We start from the raw sequence: 13,958 nt of genomic DNA, 5'->3' as shown, positions 1-13,958 counted from the left end.
AGTTCCAGATTTGCGCCTTTTTTCTTCTTCCTTTTTAAAACAGCCTTAAATGGAACAAGATTTCTTGTTTATCAATCATGTAGGATGCAAAAGAAAATAAAACCAGACTGAGCAAAGCTAATTTATCCATGCAGACTGTTTCAAATCTATAATATATTTGGTAGACTTAGTGAGCCATTCATCTCAGGATATCACTGTCATGTCTCACCATCCATCTCACCCTCCCCTCTAATAAATGGAAAACGTTGGTGAGGCAGCGAGAGTAGATATGCAGGGTAAGATAAATGATTTTTTATCATTTATCAGGATTGTCAGACAGTCCTCGACACTGCTGCAATCAGTAATAGCCAAGAAAACTCAAGGTTTCCTACATCCGTTCTTTATCTTCCCCCGCTCGGGGGTTTCTGCCTTTCCATCAGACAGCAATCAGTCACGAACTCGCATCTTTATAATAGGAAAAATGGAAACTGGTAGTCTGAACAATGAGGGAGACCTCAGCCACCTCAATTTCTTGTGAAAAATTTTACCTGAAGACAGAGTCAGGCACTCCCACAGGTATGATTCTGACAGTTTCGTATCACGGCAGTCTGCCTTCATATAAAACAAATGTGCCCATCTTATTTTAGGTGGGTTAGAAAATTATATACCAAAATACAGTTGCCACCACGATTAAGATCTGCGATTGCTCTTAGCACCTTCTAAATCGAGGCCTGACCAACCAGCAGTTACCTGCTCTATGAAGCAAAAGGTGCCTTAGATGCTTCCATGAAAAGCCACACGATGCTCGAGCTGCACCTGAGCTGTCTGCCACCGGCCTGCCCTGCTGCTGGGCGACTCAGAACCGCGAGCAGCACGAAGCAGCGGGAGTCAGAAGTCTGTTCTCAAATCAGACCGTTTGTTTTCAGCGTCACTGCACTGGAGTAGGTTTGCATGGTGACAATTCGTTGCCGGTATCTGCCGCTTCCTTGATATTGCGATGTTCTTCTCAAGTGGCACGCTGGTCCTCTCGTGTTGGGACAAGAGCTCCCCTCTCCCTCCCCATTTGTGTTGCTTACATGTCCTAATTCACTTCTACCTTTGCGATGTGCTGACGCTTTCCCTCCCACTATCACGGCATTCCCATAGACGACGTACCTTCTCCCTCCTACGGAAGGGTAGCTTTATTTGTTTCTTAAAGAGATGCCAGCAACATGAGCAACTGGTCCCTGGAACAGTTCCCTGAAGAAGCCAGCCAGGAACCTGGCAACAGCCCCCTTCTTCCCCCCTTAAAGCTGAAATTCATTGTGACATTCTCTCCCCCCATCGGGGGACTTATTCCTTTCCATGCCAAGAGAAAATTGCATTTCAATTGCATTTTTCCATCCTTCTCCAGTTCTCCTTTTTGCTCCTTCCCAACCGATACCCTTTTTTACTATCTATTCCCTCCCTGCTTAAGCAGTAACAATGTTTAACAGTGTCACAGCATCAGGCCATTGCGACTCACCTGAGCCAGAAACATTGAGTTCATCTGCTCTCATCACTTCCTTATCATTTCAGCTTTGTGAAGAGCAAGCCCTGAAGGAATATGCCAGCCGTATCTCTACTTGGAGTACCTGAGATAGACAAAGCAGCTCCCTCAAGACAGCTCCTTCGTAATTATTTGTTGTGTGTGCACCCAGTCAGCCTTTCCTTACATGCACCACACACACAGCCCTACAATTCATGTACCATCCACACTCCACATGTTTTCTGTTGCCTGGTGTTCAGGAACATCACCCGTACCCCAGACCAACTCTGTTTTAAAGGCAAGCCCAACTGAAACATCCAGTTCAACCACAACACTCACTAAATACCTTCTGTACAGCTTAACTGTGTGGCGTGTTCAAGTGGCAGAGAAATAGTTCCTGCTATTTGATCTGTACTTCTCTTCCCACATCCGTGGCTGTAACAAATCTTGACAGCAAAGATGAGTTTTAGAAAATATATTCTTGTGTACTACATTGAAACATTCACTGCCTCCAGCGCTTGCATCATCTAATACGTGACTTTCTGAAATCCATCAATATAAACGTACACATATATCCCAATGCCATTGACTAATACCTACATTCTTCACGTTCCCCAGTTCAGTACCAGAGGATGAACACGAACCAGATCAGCTCCAGAGATTAGCTACTGATCACAAGTAGTTTAAGGTCTATTTTTCAAAGCAAGCTGAAGTTACCAAGTTATCGTGTGCCTAGGCACCTTCAGAAGAAGTTCTCAGCGTGGTAAACTAAATTCCTAACTCAAAATATTTACGATGCCACCACCGAGACATGACCTAAGCCCGTCACAAGCATCGACATCACCATCCCCAAGTTATTTAACAGAGAGATCTGCATTGCCTTTTATCACCAACTTAGCATGGTACATCATTGCTTTTGCTCCATCAGAAAGACATCTTAAGTAGCGACATCCCCCAAAAGTCTGCTTCCAAAAATAAACTGCTTAAATTGCTGCCTGATCTTTAGGAAGAAGCATGCTGATGTTCAAAACCCTGGCACAGGGTTTTGTGAATAAAGTTTAAATAAAGCTCCATTTTTCAAGTAGGACCGCTTCAGCAACATTCTTTCACCCATGCATCTTACTTCAAGTTATTTAAAACTTATTCCACTGCCATCTCTTGGGCATATGATTATAAATGCTGTTCTTTAGAAGTAAATATAATAGTTTGTGGGGATGCAATTTGTATTTTCATGTTTTAGCAATTTAAGACTAAATTCTGTGCTAGGCTTTGACTAGTATGACAAAAAAATCATTTACAGAAAAGAAAATCCAACAAAATTGGACAATCTTTGTCAGAAAAATAAACTCATCAGTATCTGTGCATATACTATTAAAAACTTGGTATTCCTCCTTCCTAACCCAACACCATGATGGAAAAAGTCCAACCCCATGGAATAAAAAGAGCCCAGCTTCAACTTCAGCTGCTCACAACTTCTCTGCTGGCCAAACGTTCTTCAGCTCTGCCAGCAGAGGTGCTACCGGTCCGGAGTACCTATTTTCAGAGGTCTTTCAGAGCCTAGATTCAGTTTATTAGTGCTTCCAAGGCATTCCTTCTCTTCCCAAGCTGACACTCAACTTTCTTTAAGCTTTTATTTATTGTAAGTACTGAAGCTAGCCACCAGAACAGATGTTACACAGGTGAGAGCAAGGATCTCATTACTTAGTGGTGCACTTGCCTGTAACAGCAGAGGCTCACTGGCCAAATCCCACCAAGCCAACTGGTCACATGCCAGCAAAGAAACCGTTTCAAAAAAATCTATTTTTGATGCAAGGTACCTTAAAAAAGGAACTGGCGTGCAGAGCGCATGTCAACACCACTTTATTTTTCCAGCAGGTTAACTCACCACTCCGAACATGGATTCAACACCACACTCAGTCTCAGCTGGAAGACAAGCAGCTCGAACCCAACAGACATGCCATGTGAAGTGTGTGACACTACATAAATTCAGCCAGGTCTACAACATACAAAATACCTGGAAAAAGCCTCCAGTCTGAAGCATTTCTCAAAGCCCATCCAATGTGAGGAAAGACACCTATAAGCAGCACACAGGGAACTGGTTTCTACCACCTGCACTCAAAAAAAATAAAGCTAAGAAGTTGGTGACACGGCTCAGACCGCTATATTCCCCTAAGACAATTATCACCTGCAAGTTCATGCAGTCCAAATATCGGGTGTTCCAAGCCGTTTGACATCATCCACCATCAGCGCAGGCTCAGCCCTTTCAGTAATGCTTGTACTCACAAATGACTGCCTGTTTTAATCACCTAGTAAATTGGTATTAAGGCTCCTCAACTGTTTCAAGTCGAAATCAGTCATTCCAAAGTCCACAGAGTGACTCACTGCAACCCAGGTGTGTTTTAACATTCACCAGTTGGTTTCTCGACAGGAAAGGGAGAGTCCCCCGCTGCAAGAGCACCATCACTTTACTTTCAAACCCGTAATTCAGCAGAAGTAAGCTCTTCATCCTTCTGGATTCGAGCTCTATGCACTGACTCCTTTTGGGAGAACATTGAATGGTTTTCCGGCAGACCTCCTAAGACATGAGTATTTCTGTTTTTATGTTAAGATGTGCCTGTGCCTTTCCTATGCCCTGGCCTTACAATGGCTTAAGACAACCTGACAAAAGCACTGCTGAGAGCAGAGGCACGCATACCTGCCACGGAAACGGGGAGGGTGATCTAATTCATCTTTCCATTTGGTTCCGAGTATTTGTCTACATAGTTTTCAAAACTGGCAGTCATTATTTGGGACTGGCCCTGAACAAAGGATCTGGAATCCCACTTAGCAGATGCATTGGAAGCTTCAGCTGCAGCAGCACGCCTGCCCACACTACTCCCACCTGGGGCCAAGATTCATTTCATCCAGCATTTACGTTCAGTGCTTACATTCCTCCTAAAACAAGAAGTTAGACGGTCCCCAAAGAACTACGTAAGCCAGGAACTAGAAGTGTGTGGAAATGCAACTTCTCCTTTCTATAGATTTTCATCACACAAAACCAACAACCCGAAGTCCAAGGATTATTCAAGATTTTATGGAAGAGGTCTAAAGTTTTCCAGTTCTCCTCCTGCCAAATGTAGGAATGAGTCTTCAAAAAAAAAAGCCATTTTTCAATAATTTCAGTTTTTGCTGAAATAACAGCTGTACAGCACAGCCAAAGCTTTCAGGAAATTTTTTTAGTATCCGACAGATTTATCTCAAATTGATTCTAGCATTCTTCCATGATTGCGTTTTCCAGATTTCTAATTCCTCCAAATACTTCAAGTGCTATTTTCCCCTTAGCAAACACGTATCACTGACAAGTCCTTCCCTTCAGAACCCTGACCACCTAAAAGTTTCTTCCAGCGTCCTCCATTTGTCAACTCCCATAATACAATGGAATCAAGCAGTCCAAGTCTGTTTGAAATCTCTATTTAAAAAATATTTGTGCTTTGCAGCTACAGAAGCTCCGAAGTTACTGAAATACAAGACTAAATTCTCAAAATGAACAACAGCAAGCAGGAGCTAGCGGGGTTTAAGTTGCTCCTGAGTATCTCATTTTTAAAGCCAGCCTTTCATGCTATCAAATGAACCCTGCAGGGTAGCAATCCAAGTTTGACTTGCTTCAGTTCTGCTGTTTGGGAGCCCTAGATCAGAGGCTTCTTATGACCAAAATCCAGAAATGTAATAAAATTTAGATGTCCTTCCCTCCCATTGTTTTATGCTGCTGGAAAAGCCTTTTATGCTGTTCAGCTTTATATTAACTTGAAGGAAACAAAAAATACAGACATGTTTTTTTCATTTGGCTTATCAGCAACATGCCAGTAATATGTTATTCCACAAAACAGACAAGCTCCAGCTACGAAGCCTATCCTCTAAGACTGAGAGCTAAAAGCCAACTTTCCAGATAACCTTGTTGTAACAAGTTCCCACAGCAAGTGAACCTTGACTTTGGTGCTCAGGCCCTGCCTGCTTGCTTCCACTTCAAGACAATTTCTGCTTACAATAATTTTGCAAAGAGTGTTCAACATAAAAACTTCCTGAAGAAGTTTTATGCAGGAAATACGAGGGTGTCAGCCTGATAAGGCAGTGTCCAGCGTATTTGGAAAATTTAGTAACAGAGCCAAAAGAGCTTTCTGTTTCCAGAGCCTACCGTGGTTCCTATACCCAACTGCCTCAGCAGATGGGCTGTATGTATTAAAGACCAGACAAAGATCACCAGAGCAAGGTAAAGACCTTCCTCAAGGTCAGAAATTGGGAACTCAAACACTTCATTCCTTTTACAAATTAAGCACAAGGCACAAGCAAGATTACAGCTAATTCAGGACCTCCCAGTTCACAGGTCTTTATGCCTCGTATGTTTCGCTGGGCGCGCAGAACCACAGGACATGAAACTCAGCACTTTAATTATTTTTAGTGCCTGCTATGTCTATGGCGCCCAGTTCACACGAACTGTTCTTCAGCTGTATGAAGTGAATTAGCAAGTTACAAGCTCACAAGGCAGCTGCGTGCTCCGCTGGAGCATTCTGATACTGGCTCTGGCTTCCTGGGACACAGGAAGAATGAGGAGGAACCTGGAAACACCAGACCCATGAACTCAGTGTAGCTGTGTGAAATTAGGCGCCACAAGCGTTCGAGAACAGTCTATGTACCTTAGCTAGTTAGCCTCTGATAAAATTAGCTTTGTGTTTGCTGTTAAATTCAAAAGCACTTGAACACTAACAGCAAGTAACATCTAGGGGCAGTAAGCCCATCAGGCTCAAAGACCAGGAGTGTAATGTGAAAGAAGGAACAAGATCTACACAAACAAGAGAATATAACTCATTAACAAACACCTCCACCTAGCCAACTCATAAAGAAAGTACATCCACGGACTTTTTACCATCCCTGCCCCTCAGTTTTCCTCACTGCCTCCCTCCGAATGCCTGATACTCCCCACTGCTGAGCACAGAAGTCCAGGGTCCTGTCCTGTCTCTTCAACATACAGACTTCTTTTTACTTCAGAAAGACATCCACTGTATCATTACCTAATGTAGTTGTCTTACTGGCATCTTTCCTGGCTGGCAGGTAATCATGATAGTCATTTTAAAAAGTGTGTTAAAAGCGTCACTGCATCAACAGAATAAATTTGTGCCTTGGTTGTCCAGTACTAGCTAGTGAGTACATCCTATTTGCTCAAGGCCACCAAGGCAATAAATGACCTCCACCAAGTTTAATAATTCTCAACGTGCAAGTAGACTGCGGTACAGTACAAACAAAGCTTTAATAGCCTCGACTACAGCCATGCTAGTTAATTTATAGCTTAACCTCATTAAAAAATGGATCTGACACTGGAGATGGATGAAGCTTTGGCTGCCCTACTTTCAACAGTTGGGTCACCTGCATTAGCAGTATGATTTCCTATTTTCAATTACTCCACATCCTGCTTCTCACAGGATGATAACATTCAGGAGAGGTCTTTCAGAGCTGTTGGCAGGCGTGACTTTGCAGAAGTGGTGCTGATCACTTCTCAAAACTTTTAAGAACAGACAAGCTGACTTTCATGCTTTCCAACCTTCACCAGACATTAATTAACCCCGGTCTCAAGATTGCTATAACCATGCATATCAAATCAGTGATCTAAACTCACCCCAGTAGCTTCTGACAAAGGAAGTGACACTGCATGCACAAATAGAGGCACAAGTTTTCAGAACCTCAGACAGGATACCTTGCAGCCATTTATCTCGTATCTTTCACCACTTCGATGTATTTTAGAAATTCAGCATCTCGGTGGAGGGTGTGGGGGGCATGCAGCAAGTGATGACTGCGTGCAATGGAGGCCTCAGCTACCACCTTAATTCCTGGAACTATTTTTAGTTGGGCTCTAACAGTTTTCAGCTGCTTCAAGAACCTCAGTGCATCCTAGGCTTTATTTCTGTAACCTTCCTAGAGGTGGATTCAGTTTTCCTCCCAGGGAAGCATAGTACTCCAGCAACAGATTCTAACAAAGGGAAAAAAAATGTCACAATACAAGGAACAACTATGAATAAGTTAAATTTAGAATTCACGATCTGAACTTAAAACATTCATTTAATGCTAACTCCGCAATTGTGCATTTGCCAAAAAGCAGTGTTCCCAATCTACGGGCTGGCTTTGAGCCATGAAGTAGCTAGTTTTTTAGTCAGTTACTTAATGAGGATGAGTCAACAGCATTTGCTTTAATTTAAAGAAGGCAGAAAACTGCTTGAGACGCTGTCCCAACTACTATGGGGACAACTAATTCGAGTCCAAAAGTAGCATTAAGTTCAGTGGTTAGTGTATCTGATCTTCGGAACAAAACTGCATCCTGCATCGTCCCCGGCATCAAAAGACTCTAATATCCTTTTACTCAGCTGCCAGTTTCACCTCTACAACATTATGGATTGCTGCTTACATTTTGGCAGTTCATGTAGAATAGGCAAGCAGAGAAAGAGGATTAACTGACAGGACACGGAATTCGGAATTGTTCACATCGTAGCCCAAAGCTCACACTTACTCAACCTAACAGACTACTACATATAAAATAAAAGTCAAGATTTCACTTTTTTGTAGGTCAAAGGTAACAGTGGTGAAGAAGAAGCTTATGTTCAAAGCGTATTCATCATCCAACATCAGGTATTTTAGTTCACATAAGGAGTCTGTTGGCTTCTGCACGAGAACACCAGCTCCATTTCCAATGAAGCTCTGAAGTTGTGCTGTTGAAGGTCACGTCAAAAGCAGCCTTTTCTAATATGTGGTTTGATTTTTGACTTTTTAATTAAAGGGATTAACTCTAGAAGAGATCTACAAAGGGAGTAAAACAAGAAATGGATATAGATTTCACCCTTATTATTAGCACAGTCTTTTAATTACACAAAGCAGAAGTATTAACAGCACTGCAACCTTGGGGGGAGGAGGAAGGAAGGAAGGAAGGAAAGGGGAGCTGGCAAGAGCAATACGCTGCGCCGGGCTTTCGACAATCAGCCCTGCAATCTCGCTGAAGATCAAACATTTACAAGCATCCTCTCAATCTTAAGACAGTAAAAATTGAAATAAGATAGACCTTACAGCTCAAGACTATTGCAGACACCGCCATGGGGCATAGAAAAGTGTCCTGAGCATGGGTAATGTTACTGCGAGTCCATTTCTAGAAGCTCACAGTGCACTCGCTCATGTCCAGGAATACTGGGTCTGACAGTGCTACATAAGACTTTTTGCAGAGGATATCCTAAAAAAAAAAAGTTTGAAAACAACAAAGAGAACCTCATATATGTAGCTATCCTGCAGAAATTTAAAAGCAGATCAAAAACCTTTTGAGTTTCAGCTAGAGACATGAGGAGTAAGCACACAGCTGTTTCCAAGCCTTAATAAAACTTTAGCCACTGCATCTTCTCCATGTTTTAAACCATAAGCACATAGTCATCAAATCTCAATTTCTATTGCTCCATGAAGAGCCCAAACCACACTGGGACCAAGACATTGACCATATGCAACATGCTGAGCACACATGGAAGAAAACCCCACGTTGCAGGTGGAGGGTGAACTGCTTCCAGTCAAGGGTTGGTGTCTTTTTTCCACCGTACTAGTTCTACCTAAAGAATGAAGGAACTTGAACATTAAGCCAGTTATTGATGTGCAAAGGGACTGAGGTTTTCAAACCAGTCCCTCTCTGCATCCCCAGAGGGGTTCCCCTTCAAAAGTTACCCCTTTTGGAAAATGTGAAGTCACTAATGTCATGGGGTATCCACAAAATAAAGCATCAGCCTGGTATCATGCGTTCTTTGTTTCAAGTTTCATACATTTTTTCATTAATCATGCACAAGCTGTTGGCGCATCCATCCCTTTTACATCTAGTATCCCTGCCTCAGACCACTCACAGAACTTAAGGGAATGTGAACTTTGTTCTCAGAGCGTATGAAGCAACCTAGTTCATCTGTACCTTGAAAAAAGTAAAGTTGCCAACCTATTTATTTACCCAGGAACAAGAGAGCTTCAAGAACAACGTGGACTGTGATTCTTAAGGGACAATTCAATATTAATTCTCTACATTACCGAAGAATTAGTCAATCAATACAGGAACTTCAATAAAACCTGCTAGCGTACCTTTCAAATAAAGCACTTCATGCAGGTTGTTTGACAGTCATACCATTTCTTCATTAAAGAGCCACTCTCACTTGAAAGACCAGTCATACAATGAGCAGTTAAAAGCACTGAGATCACATCGGCTGCTACTCGCAAGGCAGACAATTAAAGAAACGTCTCCACTGCTTGGCATCAGATGGAATATCTTACCATGACCACTGAGCGTGCACTCATTACATAATTAGTAAATATGTAGTTATGCATATGCGCACACAGGTATATATTACATATATATTATGTATATATTTGATTATATATATATATATCTCAACCTAATTTTGGATGGCTATATTCTAGTGGTGATGAAATTTAAGTTCCTTATCAAACCACGGCCTAAAATAGCGCCTTTAATTAGTTTGAGGCACTCTTTACAGGAAAAAAAATAATTGCAGATTCAGTGTTACTGCTTTTTTAAATCAATAATCAGAAGGATCTCGTAACGCCAGCACAAGTATTTCTAAATGAAGGTTTCTACAACAGCAGAGAGACTTCGTTTTGAAAAGCTGTGCCACACCAGTAAGCAAAAAAAAAGAACTTTTGAAAAAAACTGCTAGTAGTATGACTAACAGCAGCCACACTCCACCCAACATCCACCCTTGCTAAATTCAAATACTGCAGCTGACAAGCAACCTTTCCATGCTATTTGCCAGCAGTTGCTTCAGTTTAGCTGCCTTCCTAGAACTAAGGAAGGATCCTTGAGAGTCAAGTTTGCAGATCTAAAGAGCTGGCAGCAGTTACTACAGGATTAGTAAATAAGGAATTACCATTCAAAGAAGAAGGAGTCAAAAGCGCTCTGTGGCTCAGCCTTAAGAGACCCATCTTTTGTGGTGCCTGCACATTTCAGCCTCTCTCTTGCTGACTCACAGATTGTAGGAGCAGTAGGTAGACGGAGGAGGAAAGAAGGAGCACAGAACTGCACACAGTGCTCAAAGGGAAAGTAACAACGTGGAGGCTTGCAGTAGCAAACTGTCATCCCCTCCCAGCAGAGGCGGCACACCTTTGCCAGCAGGGCACAGCAGGAAAGGCATGCTGATTTGGAGGTTTGTCTTCACTACTTCCTGCAGCCTTCCAGGCAAGGAGGAAAGGATGAAGCTGCCAACCAGGCCACGGCTGGTAACGGGGGAAAAAGACTAGAATGTGGAGAAGAAGTCAGCTAGGACAGGAAGAGCTTGCTTTCCTGACATTAAATGTCTGTGTTAGCACAGCTCCCAAGCCACCTGCCGTACACCATTTGATACGGCTGGAATATTTCAGCATAGCCACTGGGTGATACGGCTCACTGCCTTTATCACTCAGAGGCATTCTCTCTCCCCCCAGAAGCACAAGCTCCTTGTTATGATGGCACAGCGACGAGATTTTGTGCACAACCTCCTCCTAAGAACTATTACCTAGCAGAAGGACAGAGGGAGATTGAACAGCCTGAAGAACGAGCTTTACGGCCAGGCCCCAGGACGTGGTTCCCAAGTGAATCCAAAGGAGATTGAGACGAATGACAACAGCACACACACTGACACCCTACCACACTCTGTCTAGTGTGAATCTTGTGTGGGGCACTGATTCTCATTTCCTGTGAGAAGTTGCATAATTTTCACAAAGGTGAAGTTTTTGCAACGTAGCTACGCCCAGAACTGTAGAACAGCTTCTCTGAAAGATGGGGATTCTTAAATACGTTCAGGAATTAACTCAGCTGATTCGTTAAACTAATCTATCTCCAAATAATTTTCAAGCAAAGGCAACTCACGTTGACTGATTTAGAGAAAAATCCAGGTGGCAGCCCACAAGGAAGCATACAGGTATTTTCAACACAATCCAGAGCACCCCTTGTACACGAGCCAGAACATAAATCAAGAAGCAAATTCAGCTACTTCCAAACCAGTCGAATTTCAATTCAGGTCTCCTAGCCCAATTTAGGATACATTTACCTCAAAACTTATTGATTTCCTTAAAGACTTGCTTCTTCCTGTTCTCATGGTTGCAATACTAGATATAAAAAAAATTACATTTTTTTAAACTAAGAGGAGCAAACCACTGAAGATGGTCTGCCATGCAATTACTACTGCATTACACACGTGCAGCTTCCTGCAGCCAGAACGCCCTGGTCATGCAGAACAGGGTCCAGCACCCTCCACACTGCTGACACAGGTCTGTACCACTCCTGCTGCACTGCAATACGGCTTTCACTATCATTAGCATGTGGAATTCTGCTGCTTGTACATATTTATTCCTGGGCTTTGGTGCATGCTCAGGTCTGTTACACCTGTCTTCAAACCTTAGTTTTACATTAGTCCACAACTACTGCAAATTCATCTTGAAGAACCCCTGAGAAATCAACTTGAATCTGACAAAGCCAATTTCTACACATTCCTTCTCATTTCCAGTGAAGATGTCTTACTCCATAAAATCACTATATATACACACACGCACACACAAAAACCCCAATCCTAAAGTGTCTCTTAAAGACCCCATGAAGAGTGTTTTTCCTCACATGAAATAGTATATGAAGTGAGCACCACGATGCTTTTAACAAGTTATTAGCTCAGCCCTTTACTTCTTCAGGTAATTCTAATTTTTTTTTTTTAATCTTATCTTATGAATACCTAAGCAGCCACAGCAAACAGGCACAAGCCTAAATTCTCAGCATCTCTGCGGTAACCTAGTGCAACACTGCATATGGATTGCTCCAACTAAAATGGATCTCACACGCAACTGAACATATCTCAAATACCTCCGCACATATGGCACCCATAGCATGGTGGAGACGATCTCCTTCCTCACGGTAACACATGTAACAGTTGCAGAAGTTACTGCACTGACTTCCCCTACCCCGGCCTTACACTTCACATATTCCCCAGTCAAGTTCCCAGTCTTAGTCCTCACAAAGCACCATACACGAATCCTATTTCTTTCTCTCAAAAAAACAGAAGAGAAAAAAATCCCCACTCACCAACACAGTGGTGCAGATGGACCTGAGCTCAGACTCCACCTTCTCCCGATAGTCCTTGATAAGCTGCATCTTCTTGTCGCTGGTGTCTGTCTTTTGCTCGATGCTAGAGATGACCCTCCAGGCAGAGCGCCGCCCCCCCACTACGTTCTTGTAGGCCACCGAGAGCAGGTTGCGCTCCTCGTTGGACAGCTCGGCACCTTGCTCAGTTACTGCCTTCATGCAGGTGGCCATGTCATCGTAGCGCTCAGCTTGCTCAGCCAGCTTGGCTTTCTGGATCAACTCGGTCTTATCCATGGTGGCTGGCAGTGGGGCGGGAGAGGTATGGTAGCGAAGGCAGGAGAAGCTGGGGACGTCACGCTCCCAACGAGAGAACGCACCTCAAAACCTGCAAGAAAAAGAGACAACGACCATCACTCCGGGATCAAATGCTAATGAATGTTGTACTGTATGACCCCTTGCAGAGCCCTAAAAAGAAGGAATGCAGGGAGCGTGTCTCCCTGCCCATCTTGGAGAAATGGGCTGGGATCATCCCGCCCTTCCACGTAGGGCCGACGGGAGCGGCTGCGGTCTCAAGGACCCACTGCTAGGGAAAGGACGGCCGGGAAACTCGGCTCGGGAAGGCACAGCGAGCTGAGAACCCATCGCTTGGTCAGGGCGGGCTTTTTCCCCTCACCTTTCCCTCGCGAGAGGGATCGAGGAGGTTGAGGAGGCTACCCAACTGCCGCAAGCCAAGCGGGCCTCGCTTAAAGCCGTTCCCTGAGGGAAAAGAATAATAAAAAAAAAGAATAAAGGAGCAAAGAGTGGCCGCCAGGCAGCGCCCAGCCTCGGGGCCGGGGGCGGCTTCGCCTCCTGGCGGCGGGGCCGGGCAGGGCCGGGTCCCCCCCGCTTCCCCCGGGCATCGCCCCGCAGGGCCCAAGAGCCCCTCCGGGAGGGCCGGGGCCCCGCGGTGAGCGCCGGGGGGGGGGGGGGGGCAGGGAGCCGCGGGGCCGGCCGGGTGCGAAATGGCGGCGCCGCCGGGCGGCACCTCCCGCTGCCCGCCGCCGCCGAGCGCTGGGCGCCGCGCTCACAAAATGGAGGACGCCGAGGCGGGGCCGGGCGGCGGCGGCGGCCGCCTCACGACGGGCGCCTCACGACGGGCGCCCCAACAACGGCCGCGGGGTCGCCGCGCTCACCTGAGGGGCCGCTGCGCTGAGGCGAGGCCGGGCCGGGCCGGGCGGGCGGCGGCCGCGGGGCTGCCGGGCGCGGGGCGGTGGCGGAGAGAAAGGAGCCGCTGCCGGGCCGGGCGGGCGGGACGCAGGGAGGGAGGGAGGGAGGCAGCGCTGAAGGGCGGCGGCGCAGGCAAGCCTAGCCGCTGCTGGGCCCGCGCCCACG

At 45.0% G+C, this 13,958-nt stretch overlaps 1 protein-coding gene across 1 annotated transcript in view; it reads right to left on the bottom strand.

The window, feature by feature from the left end:
• YWHAQ (tyrosine 3-monooxygenase/tryptophan 5-monooxygenase activation protein theta) overlaps positions 1–13,958 on the bottom strand; it is a 23,032-nt gene extending 9,074 nt beyond the window's left edge. The window contains exons 1-2 of the mRNA XM_083827992.1: positions 13,760–13,958; positions 12,588–12,972 (exon numbers count right to left, since the gene is read on the bottom strand). Of these exons, the coding sequence (XP_083684118.1) occupies positions 12,588–12,881 (294 nt within the window). The 5' untranslated portion in view covers positions 12,882–12,972; positions 13,760–13,958. The remainder of the gene's footprint in view (positions 1–12,587; positions 12,973–13,759) is intronic.

This window comes from Anser anser (genome assembly GCF_964211835.1).
Source record: "Anser anser genome assembly, chromosome: 3".
Classification (NCBI taxonomy): domain Eukaryota; kingdom Metazoa; phylum Chordata; class Aves; order Anseriformes; family Anatidae; genus Anser; species Anser anser.
Note: the sequence above shows the minus strand (reverse complement) of the source record. Positions and strands in the feature narration are given on the sequence as shown.